Consider the following 21,424-nt stretch of genomic DNA (forward strand, 5'->3'; position numbering starts at 1 on the left):
GGGGAATCTACTCTGTAGGTCTCAGGGTCTTCCTCTTCCTGGTCCTCATCATCCCCATAGTAGCCCGTACCAGTTTGCTCTTCCAACATGCCCAAATCTGAAACCTCACAAAAGGATGTATCCCCTTGATATTGAGAGTAGGGCTGTATATAGAAGGGGTCCGAAGACTGTGTTGGGGCTTCAAACCGGGACTTCTTACTTGGAGGTATTTGATCCTTAGAGCCTGAGGGTGCTGACCCGTCGGGAGTATAGGAGAGAAAGTGTTCTGGGTTTTTTGCGTAAAAATCTGCCAAAGATGACATCCTTGACATAACCCTGTCTATGTCATCACTAGACCATTCTCTCGAACTGGGAACGACCCTTTCTGAGACTTTCTCCCCCTTATCCTGACTAGACTTACTGGTCTTAGCAGGGGTCCTTGGGATAACAGAAGACTGGGATTTGTCTGTCTGTTTATGTGGAGTGTAAAGTTTTAGAGGTGTGTAAGGAGGCTGAGACTGCTTCCTTTGTTGTCCCCCCCCCCCGTGGGCGGAAGAGTGTTTTCCTTGCCTTTTCGCCCCTGGCGTCGAGGTTCGGGGGTAGTGTCCCTATCTTTAGAATGTGGAGGTAGGGACTCGGGAGCCGCCGTTACGCGGTCTGCAGGCGCAGACTCCTGGAGTGCGGTCTGGGGATGGAAGTCGGCTTCGTCTTCCGACGATCGAACTTCCGTTACCTTGGGGAGCGAGGCACTCTTGGCAACAGTGGATGATTGCCTGGAGTCATGCGGCGATCTAGATCGAGAACGCCTAGAGGACCCCGATTCGGACCGCTCTCTATGTGCCTCTTTCCGAGAACTCGACGTGCGGGTCGAGTCTCGGTTGGACTTCATATGCTTTGTGGAAGTGCTGTGGGTAGCGCTTGTGTCGCCGGGGGTCTTCCCCATAGCAGCCCTGCCGGACGACCTTCCGAGGTCGGGCACCTGCGCTCGGCTGTCTCTTGACGCCACGTTGCCCTCCCCGTCTGAAAACACGGTGTTGCTGCCATCGCTGAAGGCGCCCTCTGCTGCCATGGCCTCCTGACGCCTGGCGTGGTGGGCCCAACGCTTGATCGGGCGGTCCTTAAGTGTTTTCGGTTTAAACCTACTACACGCTCTGCAGCTCGCCTCGGGTGGTCCCTCGGCAAGCAGAGATTGCACGTGGCGTGTCTGTCAACCCAAGGGTACTTGGGGTTGCACTTGGGACAGAATTGGAAAGGGGTACCCTCCATACGCACCTTATGGCAGCGGGCTGCCAAGTGTAGGAATATATAAGAATGTACCACCCCCCCATTCTCCCTCCTTGCAGGGCCGAGGCCAGAGGCCTTCCGAGGCCCAAATCCGTCGTGCAGCCGTTGACGGTCGATTTCTTCTCTGGGCCGGCGTCGAGTGTGGAAGTTCGGTGACTCGACGTTGGGGTGGAGAATGGGGAAAATATAACGATATTTTGCAAAAGTATGGCTAAGGCCAGGGAACTCTGCGAAATACTTCCGACCAGTATGGCGGAAAAAAACAATCTGAGGGTCCTACACGCGTGAGGGATCATGGGGACAGTGGACGTCACACTAGGGATAGTATTACTGGCACGCCCTGTGTCGACGCCCATTTTTCGAGTTTCGAAAAACAAACTGTAATACTCCGCAGCTTCCACTAGATGTCGGCCTATGCACAGCATGTGATCTAAGCAGATTCCACAAGCCTCAGAAATTATATATATATATATATATATATATATATATATATATATATATATATATGTTACATTACTCACCGTAATCGTATTTCTGATGCTTGTATCTGCTTAGATTCACATGCTGTGCATAGGCCGACATCTAGTGGAAGCTGCGGAGTATTACAGTTTGTTTTTCGAAGTCGAAAAATGGGCGTCGACACAGGGCGTGCCAGTAATACTATCCCTAGTGTGACGTCCCCTGTACCCATGATCCCTCACGCGTCTAGGATCCCCAGATTGTGTTTTTCCTGACATGAGGTAGCATGAGGAGTAGCGTGAGTACAGATAGTCCAAGCAGATAGACAGAAAGGTAAGACTACAAGCAACCATGCGCCTTCTCTCGGAGGGGAGGAAGGGTGGGTCGCATGTGAATCTAAGCAGATACAAGCATCAGAAATACGATTACGGTGAGTAATGTATCCCTTCTGAGGCTTGTGGAATCTGCTTAGATCACATGCTGTGCATAGATTAGCGAGCAGTACCAGAAGAAGGAGGTGGGATGTGAGAAGGGTCATGAGCAAACAGGTGTCTTAGAACCGCTTGTCCCACTTGTGTATCTGCCTTGGAATGAGTGTCAATGCAGTAATGCTGAGTAAAAGTGTGAATAGAGCTCCAAGTAGCTGCTTTGCAAATGGTGTCAAGGGGAACATTTGCAATGAAAGCCAGAGTGGCCCCAATGCCTCTGGTAGAGTGGGCCCTTGGCGTAAAAGGCAGAGTTTTTTCAGAAAGAGAGTAACACAGCTGTATACAGCTGATAATCCACTTTGAGATAGCGCCCTTAGAGACGCGATCCCCCTCTCTGCCTGTAGCTACGGAGACAAACAGTTGATCTGTTTTCCTTAGCGGTCTGGTTTTATTTACATAGTATAAGACCGCCCTACGCACATCTAGGGTGTGTAGTTTCACCTCAGCTGAGCTTTGTGGGTTTTGGAAGAAAGCCGGAAGCTCGATGGACTGGTTTACATGGAACTTGGATATGAATTTTGGTGAGAATCTAGGGTGTGTGCGTAAAACCAGTTTGTCCTTGTGGATAGTAAAGAAAGGATCTTGCACTGACAGAGCCTGAATTTCACTGACCCTTCTTATGGAGGTAATGGCTACTAAGAAGGCCGTTTTATAAGTCAGGTGTTTGAGACTACTTTTATGCATGGGTTCGAAGGGGGGCCCCATGAGCTTAGATAGCACCACATTGAGATCCCATCCTGGCGGTGGGTTCGAGATAGGAGGGTGAAGTCTCTTTACTCCTTCCATGAAGGCTTTAACCACTGGTACTTTCCACCACGAAACCTTGTTATGGGATGTGGTGTAGGCTGAGAGGGCTGCCAGGTGTACTTTCAGAGAGTTAAAAACCAACCCTGCATCCAGCAGGTGGAGCATGTATGTTACAACGTTGGAAGGAGTGCAATCAACCGGGTTGATTTGTTTACTCTGGCACCAGATAACGAATCTTTTCCACTTGTCAAAGTAACAGTGCCTTGTATTTGGTTTCCTAGACTCTTTTAGAATGTCCATACACCTCTGTGGTAATTTGAGATGTCCAAACTCTATGACTTCAGGAGCCATGCTGCTAGGTTCATAGAGTTGGGTTCCTGATGCACTGTTTGACCTTGTTGCTGGGACAGAAGGTTGTACCAGGCTGGGAGTCTGATGGGCTCGCATACCGCCATCCTGCGTAGGTGTGGAAACCATGGTTGTCTCGCCCACATGGGAGCAACTAGGATGAGCGTCATCGATTCCTTGTTCATCTTGTACACCACCTTCCTGATGAGAGGAGTTGGTGGGAAAGCGTACGCAAACATCCCTGACCAGTTCATCCACAGGGCATTCCCCTGGGAGTCCGGTTGTGGGAACCTGGATGCAAATCCTGGGCATTGTTTGTTTTCGCTTGTGGCGAATAGGTCTATAGTGGGGAAACCCCACTGAGAGAAGAGATCTTCTACTACGTCTTTGTGAAGGACCCATTCGTGTTCTTCTGGGAGGGAGTCTCTGCTTAGAGCATCCGCTAGGGAATTGAGCTCCCCTGGAACATGTTGCGATGACAGGAAGATGTTCCGTCTGAGTGCCCATCTCCATATTTTCTGGGCAAGCTTGGACAGATTTGGCGAACGAGTCCCTCCTTGCTTGTTCAGATAGAACATGGCTGTCGTGCTGTCCGTCCTGATCTGCACCGACAAGTTTAGTAGATGGGGCTCGAACGCCTGCAGCGCTCGGAATACTGCCAGAAGCTCTAGCAGATTGATGTGGTTCTTGCTACTGAGTGAGACCAGAGACCCTGAGCTGTGTGGTGGAGATGGTGAGCTCCCCACCCCGTCAGGCATGCATCTGTAGTTACCACTGCCTGTACTTCGGGATCGTAAAAGGGTTTCCCCTTTGCGAGATTCTCTCTTGTCCACCAGTGTAGGTTCTGTACGAGTGTTGGCGAAACGACCACTAGATCGTCCCACTGACCACTTGCCTGAGACCACGGTTTCGCCAACCATTCCTGCATGGGACGCATGCGCAGACGCGCGTGGGGGACCAGGTAAATGCATGACGCCATCATGCCGAGTAACCGCATAGCTTTGCGTACTGTTATCTGTTGACCTGACTGATAATGCGGAATTTGCAGAAGTATGTTCCGAATTCTTTCTTCCGAAGGGAAGGTCAATCCTTTCTGAGTATCTAGGATAGCTCCTAGAAACTGTTTTGAGGTGCTTGGCACCAGACTTGACTTTTTCTCGTTGATGGAGAAGCCTAATTCGTGGAGGAGGTCGATGGTCCTCTGAATGTTTGACCTGCAGATTCCTGGGGTTTCCCCCGTTATGAGCCAGTCGTCCAGATAAGGGTACACTGGGATTGCCTCCCTGCGTAGGTGTGCAGCTGCCACCGCCAGTACCTTGGTGAATACCCTTGGTGCAGAAGCTATCCCGAAGGGCAGTACCTTGAATTGGTAGTGGCGACTGTCCACCTTGAAGCGCAAGTATTTTCTGTGCGCCGGGAGCATGGAAATATGAAAATAGGCATCTTTCATATCCAAGGTTGCCATGTAATCCCCCTTTTTTAGGAGTGGGATTACCTCTTGTAGTGTGGTCATACGGAATTTTTGGGGCTTGACATACTTGTTGGCAGGCCGTAAGTCTAAAACTGGGCGCATTGTTAAATCTTTCTTTGGCACAAGGAAGTAAGTTGAATAGATACCCTTGTTTACCTGGTGTCCCGGGACGAGTTCTATCGCGTCCTTTTCTAGCAGAATGGCGATCTCCTCGAGGAGGATCTTCTGATGTTGTAAAGAGTGGACTTTTTGTCTTGGAGGATGGTTTAGGGGACGTTGCAGTAGTTCTATGCAGTACCCATTGGATACTGTTGACAGCACCCATCTGTCGGATGTTATCCCTTCCCATGCCTGGGTGAAACTTGATATTCGTCCCCCTACTGGGGTTGCATGGGAAGGGACCCTGAACTGAGCGTCACTGCTTTGGTGGAGGCGTGCCTCCTCCTTTACTGGGGCTGCCTCTGCCTCTACCACGTCCTCTTTTACTACCCCTACCATACGCCTGGGTAGACTGTTGTGAGCTGGTGTTCCACTGTGTACCCTGGGTGTGGGAGTAGCTATTTCCTCTATTGGAATTTTGGCCGCGGGTGCGACGAAAATTGCCATTCCCTCTTTGGTTAGGTGGTTTGGTAGTTAACTGGCCAAGGGATTTGAGGGTGTCGAATTCTTCCTTAGCGTTTTTTAGAGCGTCCTCGACTGCCTTCCCAAACAGGAGATCACTTTCCACTGGTTTGTCTAAGAGCGCAGCTTGTGTTTCTGCTTTGAATCCCGACTGCCTCAACCAAGCATGCCTTTTGATGACAGTCCCCTCTGCTATAAGTCTACCCGCATTGTCAGCGGCGTCCAGAGTTGCTTTTACAGTGCAGCCTGACACGTTCCTTCCTTCCGCACAAATGCGAGCTAGCTGGCTTTTAAGGGGTTCGGGAGCAGAGTCTATTAGTGCTGCCACTTCTTCCCACTGGTGACAGTTGTAGCTAGCCAACAGTGTGGTGGAATTCGCGATTCTGGCTTGGTAGGCTGCCGTGGAAGCTACTTTCCTGCCAAAACCATAAAGTTTTTTACTTTCTTTGTCGGGGGGAGCCTCAGAGGAAGATAATGGTGTACCAGCTCTTTTGCGGGTGTTGGTTACTACTAGAGAGTCTGGCTTAAGTTGACCTCTAATATATAGGGGGTCCGACTGGGCTGCTTTAAACAGCTTCTCCACTCTCGGATTCACAGGTCTTGTCAGGTTTGGGTTGACAAGGGATGGTGCTATTCTGCGTTGAACAGATTTTAGGATGGGAATGGTCTGGGCTACTGGCTTCCTTTCCCCTATTAGTTCTTCCGCAAAGTCCCTTTCTTCCTGGACACCTTGTGTGTCTATGTGGAAGTGGTTAGCTGCCCGAAAGAGCAGTTCATTCAGGAGGGGCTGATTATCTATTGGGGAGTCAGACACTGGGGCTTCCCTTTCGACTGGTGAGTCCATTCTGAAAATATCTGGGCTATTTTCTGGCTCATCCTCGTCTTCGTCTTCGCCGTAATAATCTGATCCTGCAGGATCTTCTGGCGTGTCAATTTCCTGACCTTCTATAAGGGAAGAGTTTCCTTGGTCTGTAGGGAAGAGGTAAGAATAGGGTTGGACCTCGATGGGGTCTAAAGGCCTAAATGGTGTCTCGACCCGGGGTCTTTTATTTGAGGGGATAGGGTCCCTTGACCCTGAGGGAGAATCTTCCTGAGGGTTTAAAGCTAGGAGTTGTTCAGGGTGTCTTTCGAAAAAATTCGCCAAGGAAGACATCCTTGACATTACTCTGTCAATGTCCTCGCATGACCAGAGTTTTGAGCTTGGGGTGACCTTGCTGGGACTTTCTATGGATTGGCCCTGAGAAGACTTGGTCAGTTCTTTTGTAGTGGAGGACTGCAAGGGTTGTTTCCTTTGCTGTTTACCCCCTTCCCCGTGGGTGGAAGTGTGTTTCCCCTTTCCCTTATCTTTCGACGCCTGGCGTCGAGGATCGGAGGTGGAATCCCTGTCTTTCGAACTAGCCTTCGAAACTGGCCCCTCTTTACTCCCAAGTGATGTACCCTTTTCCTGGGGTGCAGTCTGGGGGTGGAAGTCGTGTTCGTCTCCGGACGATTGATCTTCCGGGATATTAATGGTCGAGGCACTCTGTGCAAGTGTGGAGGCTTGCCTGACGTCGTGCGGCGACCTCGACCGGGACCGCCCAGAGGACGTCCTTTCGGACCGCTCCTTCTGTGCCTCTTTCCGAGGTTTCGACGACGTCGAATCTCGGGTGGATTTTTTGTGTTTAGCGTGTGTATGTGTAACGCTTTTGTCGCCGGGGGACTTCCCCATAGTCGCCGGGACGGACGACCTTCCGAGGCCGGGGACGTGCGTTCGGCTGTCCTTCGACGCCTTGGTGCCCTCGCCGTCCGAAAGTTCGGCGTCGCTGCCGTCGCTGAAGGTACCCTCCGCCTCCATAGCTGCTAGCTTGGCGTGGTGGGCCCAACGCTTGGTGGAGCGGTCCTTAAGAGTTTTTGCCTTAAACCTGCTACAGGCCCTGCAACCCGTCTCGGGGTGGTCTCTGGGTAGGCAAAGGTTGCACGTAGCGTGCTTATCTACCCAAGGGTATTTCTTATTACACTTGGGGCAAAACTGAAAGGGCGTACCCTCCATACGCGCCTGTGGGCAGCGGGCAAGTGTGTGTAGGTAATAAGGTGTCGAGTGTGGAAGTGTACCACCCCCACTCTCCCTACTTGTAGGGCCGAGGCCAGCGGCCCAGGCCCGAGCCGAGGCGGAAGCCTCAAGGCCCAATCCCTCGGGTATTCGACGTTGATCTCCTCCCCGGTTCGGCGTCGAGATGTTGATCGACGAAAGGTTGGCCAAACGGGGCAAATTAGAATTAGTTTAGAGTGAAAATATGGCAAAGCCAGGGAACTCCGATGAAGTGCTTCCGACCAGAATGGCGGAAAAAAACAATCTGGGGATCCTAGACGCGTGAGGGATCATGGGTACAGGGGACGTCACACTAGGGATAGTATTACTGGCACGCCCTGTGTCGACGCCCATTTTTCGACTTCGAAAAACAAACTGTAATACTCCGCAGCTTCCACTAGATGTCGGCCTATGCACAGCATGTGATCTAAGCAGATTCCACAAGCCTCAGAAATATATATATTGTTGTTGGCTGCCATGATCAATTCTACTTTCAAATTACGAATGAAGATTGGTCTAGAAGGAGAGAACTACAAGTAAAAATGAATGTCACACATTCACTACCACTAATGGACAGAGACCAGTCCCTAAATGAACGGACTATTCTCACCATCCACTGAACAAGGAGAGGAACATTGAATTTAGATTTTGCCTGAATTCAATATGTAAAATACTGATCAGTGATATAAATAGGACACATTTATACATCTCATATCAAGACTCCTGCATGATGGCACATGTGTACAGCAAATGGGAAACACTGGAATATTAGCATGTAACTCTTAGAAAGCCAGATGTTAGGGCTGGTCTAACACAGGATGACATGTCCATTCAATTTACACGCCACGTTGAGACGTTGGCAGAATGAGAGGGTATACAAAACCTAGGGGTGTGCTGATCCATCCTATTCTGATATAATAAAGGCCCTAATTAAAATGTATCAATTGATTTAGTCCCAGAAATAATTGGGGAGTTAGGGGGAGGTTCTGGTTCAATGTTAAAAGCCTGACCGAGTAGAACGAATTCCAACGCCAGCCGACTATCGAAATCCAAGTGGGAGAATCCAGTGCAGATAAAGCAGGGTGTCCAAGAACCAAAGGGAGGCACGGGAGTGACCGTGCCACTCCATTAGTATGCAGTCACAAGGAAAATGCCTCAGTCTTCGCTTCCCCAATGCTACCCAGCACAGCCGGAGGAGTGTCAAGCGTCCAATACTTCCAGCTGTCCATACACACAGTCGTTCTCAAATTAAGTCAATCCAGAGCAACCCAAAGGGGTTTGTGGGGGTTAGGGGGAAAGGTTACCCTTATCCATGATTATCATACAGAAGGTAATACATTATGCAGGGTATGTTCAATTAAACACCCTGAACCCGAGTGACTATGGAAGATCCTACGCCGGTTAGGGTCACAGAAACAAACCTGGGGAAACATGTGAACTCGGTTTAGTGACTGACGTTTTCAAAAGGTCATAATTTAAAAACAAACCCTGAACAAATACAATGTGCAACTTTTTTTATAGTAATTAAGTCAATAAAGTCACAAGAGTCCAATAAAATGCAATTGTATCTAAGTGAAGAGCAAACTATGTCTTGGAGGGTAAGGGCGTGCACACAAGTCACGTGGTAAGTTTGCAAGCATTACATTTCGAGTCTCCCGGATATAAAATTATCAATGCATTGTAATCAAACAAATCATCACTTAAAGCCACTAGTAGGTGAATATGCAGTCACACCTACTACATCGCGTATGTTTACCAAGGATAACGCATCAAGAATTTAGTAGGCGAGTGCCAAATTAGGGCTGCTTGTACTCTACCCATTCCCAATAAATATGGCATCCGTGCAGCATGACACAAGCAGGGTGCTTTTTTACTGCGAACTAAAGAACGTCACAATTACCTAAAGAACGTCACAATGGCAATGGTTACTGCAAAATTCCCTTTGGGAGAAGGGTTCACATAAAAAAGGGTAATTAATGTGGCCCTTCTTAAGATACACAACAATTACAAATCTTATATATGCATTGGCCCGCTGAATTTGCTAGGCAAGTCTCAACCCCTGAACCAGGGTGATTTATGAAACAAACCTCAAATGGTCCCAAAATGTTCCAATAATAATACTGTGTATATATATATATATATTTCCCCCTTCCTATATCTGGAATCTTGCTTCTGTGGGGATATGTACATATTGCTTATATACACTTGCATATGCTGTACTATACCTCATGCATTATGCTATGACAATATATACACCCTTGTTTACGTTAATGCGCAATATGATTCTAATACTAATATTGCTACTCTTGTTTCAATTGTATATCTATATGCCATCACCCCATAAGTAACCTCCACAGCGGAGGGAGGTCCATTCATGGATAGAAACGTGCTGTACATTGATCCTCTAGTGTGAGCTAAGGAGCAAAGTGAGGAAGAGGAAAACACATGGGCCTAAAATCGTTGTGAAATGGACAATGGGATTGAAACAATCTTCTACAGTAAGACTCAATTAAATTGATTTAGTCCAAGAATGGCACAAATACATAGGTGTTCAAATGTATGGGGCCAGGAGGATAGCTCAGGGGCAATGTGTTTGTCTTGAAAGCAAGACAATGCACAGCAACACAGGTTCGAATCCCGGTCTTGCGCTTGGAAAATGGTCTCTGGTATTAAGCGTGTTATAAAAGAACAATTATAATTATGCTTTCATCAATCCATTGCATTGAAATACCCGGATTTGCAACTATGTATTGTGCAGCATAGTATCCCCCCCGAAAGAACATATGATCACGTTTGTGGCAGCCCACACAGGAAGGAGAGACCGAAGGCTCAAAGTTGTTTAAAGTTGGTCTGCGTGGGTTATTTATTTATTTATTTATTTATTTGCATTTGTTAAGCGCACTTGCAGCCCATGAGGCATCGAGGCGCTGTTACAGAGGATACACAGATTTAAGATTACATTCGGGTGCAGGAGGCTCTTAGTTACAGGTTAGCAGGCATATAGGCAGAAACAGGTTGAAGTCATACAAAGAGTCTGGTTTTGATAGCCTTGCGAAAGGCTAGGTGTGACTCGATGAGTCTGAGGTGAGGTGGCAGGGCATTCCAGTGCGTGGCTGCTAGGGTGGGGAAACTGGAGCCACCAGCACGCACTTTCCGCGAGGTGGGCCTGACAATGGTGTTGGCGTAGAAAGATCTAAGCGGTCTTGTGGCGGAGTGCCTGGTGATTCTGTTCGTCAGGTAGGGGGGGGCAAGCTCGTGAATGCATTTGTGGGTGATGGCAAGAGTTTTAAAGACAATTCTTTCTTTAACAGGGAGCCAGTGCACTTGCCTTCTGATTTCGGAGATGTGGTCTCTCCTTGCGGTGCCGGTGGCTGCCCTTAGAGCATTGTTTTGGGCTAGCTGAAGTTTGGTGATGTTTTTGTTGGAAGTCCCGACGAGAAGGGCGTTACAGTAGTCAAGTCTTGATCCGATGATGGCCCTGGCAATCGTGAGGCTGCTTTGACGGGCCAGGAAAGGCCTGGTTGCGTTGATGACTTTGGTGTAGTAGGCTGAGGAGGCGGCGATGGCATTGACCTGTCTGTCCATCGACAGGTCGGAGTCAAGGTAGACTCCGAGTGTCTTAACATGGTTAGAGACTTTAATTGGAATATTATCAATGGTGAAAGAGGTGTACTGTTCTCCGAGATTGCCGATGGTGAAAGGTGAGCCAATAAGGAGGAGTTTGGTTTTTTCACCATTGAGGCAAAGCCAATTCTCCGCCATCCAGGATTGGATGGTAGAGTAGATAAAGAAGAGGGTGTTAGAGTCCGCTAGGTAGTCGCCTGTGAGTGGGATGAGTACCTGCGTATCGTCCGCATAATTGGTGTATGAGATACCCAGGGAGTCCAAGATGCTGAACAGTGGCCTCGTGAAGAGGTTGTAGAGAGTAGGTGCGATACAGGAGCCCTGGGGGACACCGCAGGTGAGGAGGCTGGGGGTGGCAGCAGCAACTTCAGAAAAGACTTTCATGGCCCTTTCTTTGAGAAAGGAGGTGATCCATTGGCAGGCTTTAGGGGAGAAGTTGGCTTGTGTGGCTAGGTGGTGACAAAGGGTATTGTGGTCGACCAGATCGAACGCAGCAGAGAGGTCAAGGAGCAGTAGAAGGGCCGGTTTGCCTGCGTCTCTGAGATCGTCCATTTGGTTTTTCAGGTCTAGGAGGGCCGTTTCAGTGCCATGGCGAGGGCGGAAGCCAGATTGTCGTAGACCGAGGAGGCGGTTGTCCTCTAGGAACTTCTGGACTTGCAGGTAAGCTGCTTTGTCCAAGATTTTGAGAAGGAACGGTACAGTCGTAATGGGCCTGTAGTTCCCCGGGACGGTTGGGTCAAGAGAAGGTTTCTTGAGAAGCGGGCGAACCCAGGCTTCCTTAAGTCCTGGTGGAACATGGCCTGATTGGAAGGATGAGTTGATAAAGGCTGTGAGGAAGGGGGCTAGGCTGGGTGCGGAATCCTTGATGAGGCTGGCGGGGCATGCATCCCCTTTACAGTTGGAAGGTTTAATGGAGTTGAGCAGGGTGATGACCTCTTGCTCTGTGATATTTTTAAATTCGAACAGCGGGGCGGACGTGGTCTTGGTGGGTGGTTTAGCATGCATGTTCGCTATAATCTCGGAGAGGGCTTTTTGGTGGCCACGAATTTTGCTTTGGAGAGTGTTGAGCTTCTCAAGCATGGCAGATTGAATGTTGTTACACCATTTGTCATCTTTGATGATAGAGGAGGGGGGGGCAGATGGTTTTTCGAGTTCCCTGAAGATGGTGAAAAGTTCCTTGGAGCCTGACTTAGCGTCAGCAATCCATATGTGTTAAAGGAAGCAGGCTTTGCTCGAGTGATGTTGGTCTTATATAGTTTGGAAATGGCTTTGAATTTTTGTTTAGTGGCTTCAGACGGGTTTGCTTTCCATGTGGAGAGAGCAACCCTCTTCTGTGCACGTTGATCAAGGAGTTCTTTGGAGAACCAGGAGTTGGCATGTTTGGCTTTTTTGGCTTTTTTGAGAGTTAGGGGGGCAATGGCATCCACAGCTGATGTGATGATATCCTTAAAGGTGTTAGCTAAGGTATCGGGGTTGTTCGAAGAGGGGGTTTGAAGGGCTGGGTTAAGGAGGTAGGGTGCCAGGTTTTCGGCTGTGAGATGGCGTGAACTTCTGGAGTACGTGTCGGGGCAGGGTGGTGGTGGGGAGAAGGCAGCTTTGTTAGTTCCGAGGTTGAATTGGATGTAGTGGTGGTCGGACCAAGGAATAGGGTTGTTGTCCTTGATGAGAAGGGTGCAGTTGTGATGGCTGACCCAGTCAAGGGTGCGTCCTTTGATGTGTGTAGGCTGGGAGATGGAGTGCGTGAAGCCTAGGTTGGAGAGTGCCTTCTTGAGGTGTTTTGCAGGGGAGTCCTTGGGGTCGTTCAACCCTAAGTTAAGGTCACCGAGGAGTAGGACCTGTGAGGTCTTTTTGATGTTATGAGAGAGTGCAGAGATGAGTGTGTCGTGGAAGTCGGTGCACGGTCCTGGGGGTCTGTAGACAATGTGCATGGATATGGTGCAGTTAGCTGATGCGTTAATTTTTAGAGGGAGGTAGTCGCTATTGCTGTCAAGGATGCCTTCTACTTCTCTGATGGAGAGGGTGTCTTTGGCGATGAGGGCAACGCCTCCACCTCTCTGAGAGGTGCGGTCTTTCCTGTAGATGGAGTAACCAGGTGGGATGGCCAGTGATAGGGCAGGGCCCGAACTTTCATTGAGCCAGGTTTCAGTGAGGATGAGGAGGTCTAGTTCGTCTTTTATGAGCAGGTCATTGATGTCGAGGGCGTGGGCTGGTACAGAGCGGGCATTGAGCAGGGCGCACAAGAGCGTGCGGCTGGGGGGAGGCAGGGGGAGTGGGAGGCTGGTAGCTGAAGGAGGATCAAAGGAGCTAGGTGGGGTGGTCAGGGGGGAGACAGCGGTAAGATTAGGGGGCACAAAGGTGTCATTGGGCAGCACACAATCAAGGGGGGTACCAGCAGTGGGTTCAGAAAACATATGAACATCATTAGGCCGCAAACAGTCAATGGAGGCACCAGCAGTGGGTTCAGAAAACATATGAACATCATTAGGCCGCACACAGTCAATGGAGGCACCAGCAGTGGGTTCAGAAAACATATGAACATCATTAGGCCGCACACAGTCAATGGAGGCACCAGCAGTGGGTTCAGAAAACATATGAACATCATTAGGCCGCACACAGTCAATGGAGGCACCAGCAGTGGGACCAGAAAACATATGAACATCATTAGGCCGCAAACAGTCAATGGAGGCACCAGCAGTGGGTTCAGAAAACATATGAACATCATTAGGCCGCACACAGTCAATGGAGGCACCAGCAGTGGGACCAGAAAACATATGAACATCATTAGGCCGCAAACAGTCAATGGAGGCACCAGCAGTGGGTTCAGAAAACATATGAACATCACTAGGCCGCAAACAGTCAATGGAGGCACCAGCAGTGGGTTCAGAAAACATATGAACATCATTGGGCCGTACACACTCCAGAGTGGCAGAGTGGGCGATAGCGGTAATTGCATTGGGGCCAAGGGGCGGAGGTAGGGATAGAGAGTTAGTGTTAATGGAGGGGTAGTGATTGTACGTACAGGCCTTGAAGACTTGTTGCGTCGTGGCGGGAGACTGCGAGGTGACCCTGTGGCCCAGGGTGCATTTGGTGGCAGCGCTCAAGAGTACTGACAGCTGGCTTCTTATGGCCAACCTGGCGTTGCGGTAGCCGATGGTAGGAGTATAGCTGTTGAGGTTGGTAAGCAGGGTGCGGGAGCGTAGGCGCGCATTCCTACTGTTGTGCAGCGGAGGGCATGCGGGTAAAGCGTGAGACAAGGGGGCAGAGGGGATGTTGGCCTTACCTTGGCCTGGATTGGCAGAGTTTTTGTGCGCCATCAGCGACGTCGAGCAGCGGAGAGCTGCAGAGAGCGGCGTTGGCCTTCGCCTTGATGCGGCTTCGCCTGCCGGTCCGCCTCCTCTCCCTTTAAAGCGGGAGAGGAGGGGCTGGTAGGCTGAACAGCTGATCTTGCATCAGCTGCTGTACGGCGGCGCTGTGTGTGGGCGGGGCGCTGCTCCGTGTTGCAGCTGGCTGCGGGCTTCGAGGCCGCGTGTGCCTCAATGGCGGCGGCAGGGGGGGCGAGCTCCATGGTGGCCGAGTGGGGCATGAGGGATCCTGGAGTCGGCTCTCGCAGCGGAGCTGCAGAGAGCGGCGTTGGCCTTGTCCTGTGGCCTTCGCCTTGATGCGGCTTCGCATGAGTTTTCTTGGGAGAATATGCATATTTGGTCCACATGTGCAACTGTGAACTCGTGTTACTAACAAGAGCAAGCTTCATCAAGATTTCAGTTTCTAACCAGACCATCTCAAATTTAGAAAGGCTCTGAAAACATCGGTTTAGGTCGTCAACTTGGGAAGGCCTTCGGGAAAGTAAACTAACATTGCTCTGTATTTGCTCTTGCAAAGTGCCCTTCTTTGGTATTGTAACTAAACTACCTGCTGCAAATTAATCTAGTCTTGTATCACTCGCCCTGTTTTCTCCTGTCCCCCTTCACGCTTTATGCAAGGAGCCTGCTATAAAACAGACTAGGCAAAAGTGGGCACTAGAGGCTGAATCAATATGCACAGCACTAAGTCTTTAGATATATGCTTTGTATTAGGTTTTAATATTTGGATTAGCAGCACGTTCATGGGAGGGAGAGGTGTTGCCCACACCTCTTGTAATCGCATGAAAGGGCTGGACTGAGTAATGCATGCGCTGATTAGGAAAATTACGTTTTATTAGTTTTTCATATACATGATTTAATTCGTGATTTCAGTAGGTCAGCCCATCAGGTTCAGTATTCAGAGACCAGCCGGGGCCAACTTCTATAGGATCGCCAAACCAAAGATATCTGTGGCTCGCCACAAAACACTCAACTGAGCCAAGGAACCGGCTCCACTTTGCCAACAGGATTGTCCAACCAGCAAGCCAGTGTCCAATCAACCATGGGCAGCCAAGATTCATTTTAGCTTCGAGAAAGACCATGATGGGTTGAAACACGCGTCGGCTGACCTACTTAAATGCTGTATATGAAAAGCTAGAAAAATCTAGCATCCTTATCATCAGCGCAAGCATTACAGGATCCAACCCTTTCAGTTACAAAACCGCAAATAAAGGCGAGACATCACTGATCAAAAACCAGCAGGAAGTCTGGTCATCCTGAGTCTTCATCCTGCGAGTGGCATAAACAGTTAATGGGGTGGAGCTTCAGAGCTTGGCACTTGGTCACAGCATTGATAAAATGCGTAACAGAACTGTGGTTAAGGAATTGTTTGGAGTGCTTGAATATTGCAGTGAGGGATGACACGGAGGCCTGAGCAGGCTGGTGACTGCATGCCAACTGAAGAAATGGCCTGAGTGAAGCAAGGTCACTTAGATGGTCTTGGGCCATTGCCAGACTGGTACATCCCAGTGCCACAGCCATTAGCACCTGCTAACAGTGACCAGACAGTTTGTTACAAAGAAAGTGTGCAATTTTGCCACCAGGTAAAGGAACAGTTGGTATAGTGGTGTACGTCGCGTACATCAAATATAGGGTGAAGAAATTGAGTAGGCCGCACTGCTGTGGGAAAGAGCACAAAAGTTGCCCAATTGGGAGTTAGGCAGAGTGGGGCAGGGAAAAGAGGGGACGAGACATCATGGCTGGCAGAGTGTGGGGAGACTAGGGAAGAGGTGAAAGCATGAGCAATGCTGGGACAACAGAGCTGAAGTGAGAGGGTGGGACCACACCAAGGATAGGCAGCATGGTGTGAGAAAACATAACCAGGTGCCAGCATCAGGGGCCATGAGAGACTGGTGACAGCGCAGAAGTGGAAACATGAAAACAGGACGTGCTCTGAACTGCTCAGAAGGCTCGGAATGTAGGCAAACATCAGCAGATAATGCCCACATTCTGAGACATATGATTGGCTCAGCCACACCTTATTCGGATATGTGTCCCTTCACATATATCATTTGTGAGCTCAATACAAACATGTGAACCTGCATCCAAAACATGCAGATCAATTAGAAGCCTGCATCCTAGAATTCCTTTTTGAGGGTTCTGCTGAGCCATTTTATTGGACCCGTAGACTTATTTCCTGATGGTTATCTTGGCTCTTGGATTCATTTCTGTTGTCAGAGGGACTTGTGCGTCACCTTAGAAAACCAAAGAAACCCCCCTTTGCACAGCAAGAGAAGGTGTGATGCAATCAATGTTTTTGACACAGGGTTATCACTCTGGTTGCTTGAGTCAAGACGCGCTTCCATGGATAGCGAGATGTCCTGGATACACTGCATGGCTGAATGCCTCAGATGAAACAACTGCAATCCATGGTTATTGAACCGAAGGGACCCCAATGCCAAGACTATGAATAGAATGCCTGCCCTAAATCAGTTTCATTCTTCTCACCTGCCCACAGATGTGGTTTACTGTCATGTTTGACTTTGATGCAGCATTTGAGAAACCTGATCAAATCAAGAAACACATGATCTTGCTCCTCCACAATAAAACTTTCATGCTCCAACTTCCGTTCCATTTGCCATACACCACTACTTGTTGGTCAGTGCCCCGAGCTGCTGAACCCACCGCCACCCCCACCCGCACCATCCTTTCACACATTTGGCAATTAGTAAGTTTACTAAACACAAACTAAAACTCCAGCCTCTACTGCACACGTGGAGTCAGAGGTACAGGTTCACTCGTGCACAAAGCAATGCTCAGAAAATCTGAGCTTTACAATGGAGCCATACACTGGACACCTTTATACCCCAGACTTAAGAAATAAAGCAGAAGGCAAACATGCACAATTCCTATTTAAAATCAAACAAACCAGGACCACTAAAAGCGTATTATACTGCAATAGAAGGCACATAATTGAAGGAATTGAGCTTTGTTTTGCGTGTTTTTTTGACACTTCATAATTTAGTCCCTACTTCAGCTCAATCCCCCTTAAACAAAAAATTGGGACTTAACCCTTTCTTCCGCCTACGCCCACATAATTGAAGGATAATCTCCTTATGTAAAAGTACTCAGCAGAAGATTTTCTTACCCGAGATGCCCCACAGTTCTTACAAGGTGCAGTGCTCTTGGCTGCCATCTTCTTCACAACGGTGGGCGCTTTGTAATACTTTGGATAAGCTCTCGCCATGCAATTACTGGCATCTCTTGATGGTACGGCTGCCTGAATCTTCACTCGCTCACATCCCTCAGTGGAGCAGTAGCTGTGGCCCTCGCGGTTACGCTGTGCCTGGAGAAACAGGAAGAGCAACCTGCACAAGACAGGCATGATGCAGCCATTACATGTGTGTTCTGGTGGCACCAACCAAAGTGCACTCAAAGGATGAACATACCAATACCACCCTACTCACTGATAACCTATGAGACTTCATTAAGTGAGCATACTACCCCCCACAGCCCCCACCCCCACAAGTTTAAAATAAGCAGCTGGCAGAGAAAGCTGATCCCATAACAGTTTTGGTGAACAGGGTCTGGGTGGGAGCGTCCAGTGGGCTGTAAAATTTGGAACAATAGCTACTCCTCTTCCCGGATGCTTATGCTTCTGTTAGGCAGGACTTTTTGACAGAACTAGGCATTTGAGGCAATTCGCATGCAACAGCACCATTCCAGCAGCCATCACTGGAAGTTCATCTAGAGTTGATAGCCACACGAGCAAAGCATTGAGGTGGGTTACAAAATTAGCCCAAATCCAAGCCGTCAGCGCCAGAAACGTGTCTTCGTCTTACAGTGCAGTTCTTCATAGCTTCATCATCCCAAGACAGGCAGTTTTCGGAGCTGCAGAAAACTGCATGCTGGTTTCACTGTCATTAGGGATCATCACTGGTTTCACTGTCATTAGGGATAATCAGTGCAACACAGTATCAGCGTTCTGGTTGGAGCATTGGGCCATGTGCAAACAACAAAGTTATGGTGGATTTAAAAAGGCTTGGGGGAAAAAAAACCTTCCATATGAAATGTGACAGTACAATAAGCCGTTTGAGCCAATTCACACATGCAACGTGGCCAAAAAGTGGAATCGTTTTCAGGTGGACCTTTTTCACGCCTTTTTAAACTCAACATAACTTTACTGGTGTTTGTAACTGCTCTGAAGGCTCGGAATGTAAAAGTAGGCCGAATAAGTGTTTCCTTAGTTCCCCATTGAATTAATTTTCTCGAAATGCAGTTGCTCACTGGTTCTTCGAAGGGCATAGAAATCCCACAAGTGTCCTCCATTTGCCAATTTAGCTAATAGGCAATGTGCCAGACTGTGGGCAACCTACTGGGTGGGGGCTTTTAGGACATTTAAATCTGCTACATAGCTGCAGAACATTGTCTAGGCAAAGAAGTTGATGGCCTGGCAACCACCCTTACAGTGAATGCAAACAAGGTAGAGATGCATACGCTCAGGGGGGTTTCTCAGAACATACACTGGTCTGGGGGTTCTGGAAAGCCAACCTAGTGGACCTACAAGGCCTTTCCACAATTTGGGCTAACCAAACTCCTTGGGTCGCATAGGCTGAGCAGTAAGGCTTAGTTTTAGGATATCAGGGGATTGGTGGAAGGCACAGTTAACATCTAAAAAAGTTGACAAATAAATGAATGTCCACACGGGTGTTTAAAAAGATTATTTAGTCGAAATAAAACATGCATAGTGAACACTGCCACCCACCAAGCAAAAGCAAAATCCACATATGTACATACACAGTTGGTTACCAACGCAAGGGGCTACTCCCCACTTTAGTGCACTCAAAGGGAAATTCAGCATGCAACAACAATCAATACAATTTAAACTGAAGTGGGAGGGAAAACACAAAAGATTAAACAGTCCAAAACATGCAGCATATAAAGTATTAAACTCTACAAGTCGTTTCCTACATACACATTACAGAAACCAGAGAGTTCAGAGGCACGCACTCAGCACGTGGTTAAGTAACTCATCCCCCAAAATGAAGATTTGTCCGAAGCCAAATTAAAATTTGTTAACATAATGACACACCAAAGTTAGTTTAAAGGGTTTCTCAAAAAGACACCATGCAATTCCTATGTACTCTGAGCTCCCCAGGGAGGCCAGGATGCCACCGCCCAAGTTCAGGTATGGCCAGTTGTTAGGATAGGACTTTGTGCAGGTTGAATCCCCATGGCAACAGGGGGAGGGGGGCCTCCATGGGTGGTATGCAATGTCATCCCTGAATTCCCAATCTGAGAAAAGAAACCTCTAGTTATGTAAGTACTTCTGACGACAGCTATTCAAATCATTGGTAGGTTTGCAGGAGGTCCGGCAGGTGCAGTGGTCATTTTCATTCTTGTGCTAGCAGCAGTTCCGGTCTGTTGCAGGATGATTAGTTCCCGTCACCCACCAGATGTACAGGACTGATCACGAAGGATGACTTCCCCAGCCCACACCGGAAGAGCCCCAGGACACATCAGGCACAGTGAGATGCTTCAGTGATTCAGCACGGGGTCAGGCAAGCTCCATGCTCCAGGTGGGTTGAGCACAGCTTCTAGCAGGCCCAGCTTGATGTTGGATAGCAGCAGCAGGAGACAGGATTGGAGTCTCCTGAGGAAAGGATCTGCAGAGTCTCGAGCCTCCAGGCGAGACGGTGTCTGGGCAGCAGCATCCTTTCTGAGGATTGTCCAGGCACAGGGTAATTCCAGTGACCCTTCCCAAAGTTCAGAGAGCGCAAAACAAACATCAGAACTTCAAACTGGTTAGGCCCACCGGTCTAAGGGAGGAAGGTATGCGGTGATGGTCTCATCTTGTAATTAGAAGATGGTTCACAGGCACCCAGGTGGATGGCTTTGGCAATGCTTGTCTGTAGTTGCAGTCCTCTGGCTTTCCATTGCATTGTCTTCAGTCTTGTTGCACTTTAATCTAGTTGATGACATCCAGATTAGCTCCAAACCATGTTCTCGTATCCCAAATCCATGCTGGGAGCAACCCCAGCCCTCCAATGGTAAATATCTGCACTGTTCTAATAGGCAGAGGCTGGCTCATCGTGGACAGACATCTGCCCCACAATCTGCCCAGCAATAGACATCCGCTGGCTGGAACGTGGATTGGGCCAGACAGCCGCAAGGCCCAGTTTAAACCAGTTTGATGCTGGGCCCTCCAAAGTACATGAACAAATGTAAACATTGCCCGTCTGAAAATAAAGGAAGACTGCCAAAAAGCAAGATGGTGCAAAGAACAAGACTTCTACCACACAGCGCAGCCAATTGGAGTGCATGGTAAGTAAGGTATTACAGCAGTAAAAACCCTGGTGCACTGTAAGGAACTGTAAATAAAAACAAAGAAATAAAAAATAAATAGATTTACTGCTGCTAGCCTGTTCATAAAAAAGGGTAACAATAATTACCTTACAGAAAAAGGGACCCAAAGGGTCCGTGCAGCACTCCAGTTAAGGTGGTGCCTTAAACAAAAGGTAAAAAGAAATGGGAGAAGCTCTCCCTGCACTGGGAACATTATGGACTGCCCAGTGCACCCTAAATGACAACAGTAAAGCAAGCGAGTGACCTCACTCCAAAAAGCAGTCCAAGCCCATAACGGATACACTGGTGGCTCCACTGGAGTCACCAGAGGGAATGTTGCAAAAGGTGAGAATTTCCCTGGCCTATGCTGGAGTAGCCATGATGCCCTACCAAGGACAAATGGAATATTACTGGCCCACAAATACGAGGAAGTCAAGTGGTGGCCTGCACCATGCATTACAAAGGGGATGTTTTCATAGAATCTAGTGCAAAATATCCTGTATGTAGTACATGGAGCACGAAAGTGGACAGGACAGGCCAGCAGGGAGGTCGTCCGGTGAGTGGGGAGGGGTGGGTTAGGTTGGGGGTGAGCGAAGTGGGTAGTGCCATAAAGAGGAGCGGGGGGGGGCGGATTGGGATTCCAGTGGTGTCT

At 48.8% G+C, this 21,424-nt stretch overlaps 1 protein-coding gene across 1 annotated transcript in view; it reads right to left on the reverse strand.

The window, feature by feature from the left end:
• Nucleotides 1-21,424, reverse strand: part of CEMIP2 (cell migration inducing hyaluronidase 2) — a 473,131-nt gene that overhangs the window by 60,059 nt on the left and 391,648 nt on the right. The window contains exon 20 of the mRNA XM_069625802.1: nucleotides 17,576-17,795. Within this exon, the coding sequence (XP_069481903.1) occupies nucleotides 17,576-17,795 (220 nt within the window). The remainder of the gene's footprint in view (nucleotides 1-17,575; nucleotides 17,796-21,424) is intronic.

The sequence above is a fragment of the Ambystoma mexicanum genome, chromosome 6p (assembly GCF_040938575.1).
Source record: "Ambystoma mexicanum isolate Mex_15411 chromosome 6p, UKY_AmexF1_1, whole genome shotgun sequence".
NCBI lineage: Eukaryota > Metazoa > Chordata > Amphibia > Caudata > Ambystomatidae > Ambystoma > Ambystoma mexicanum.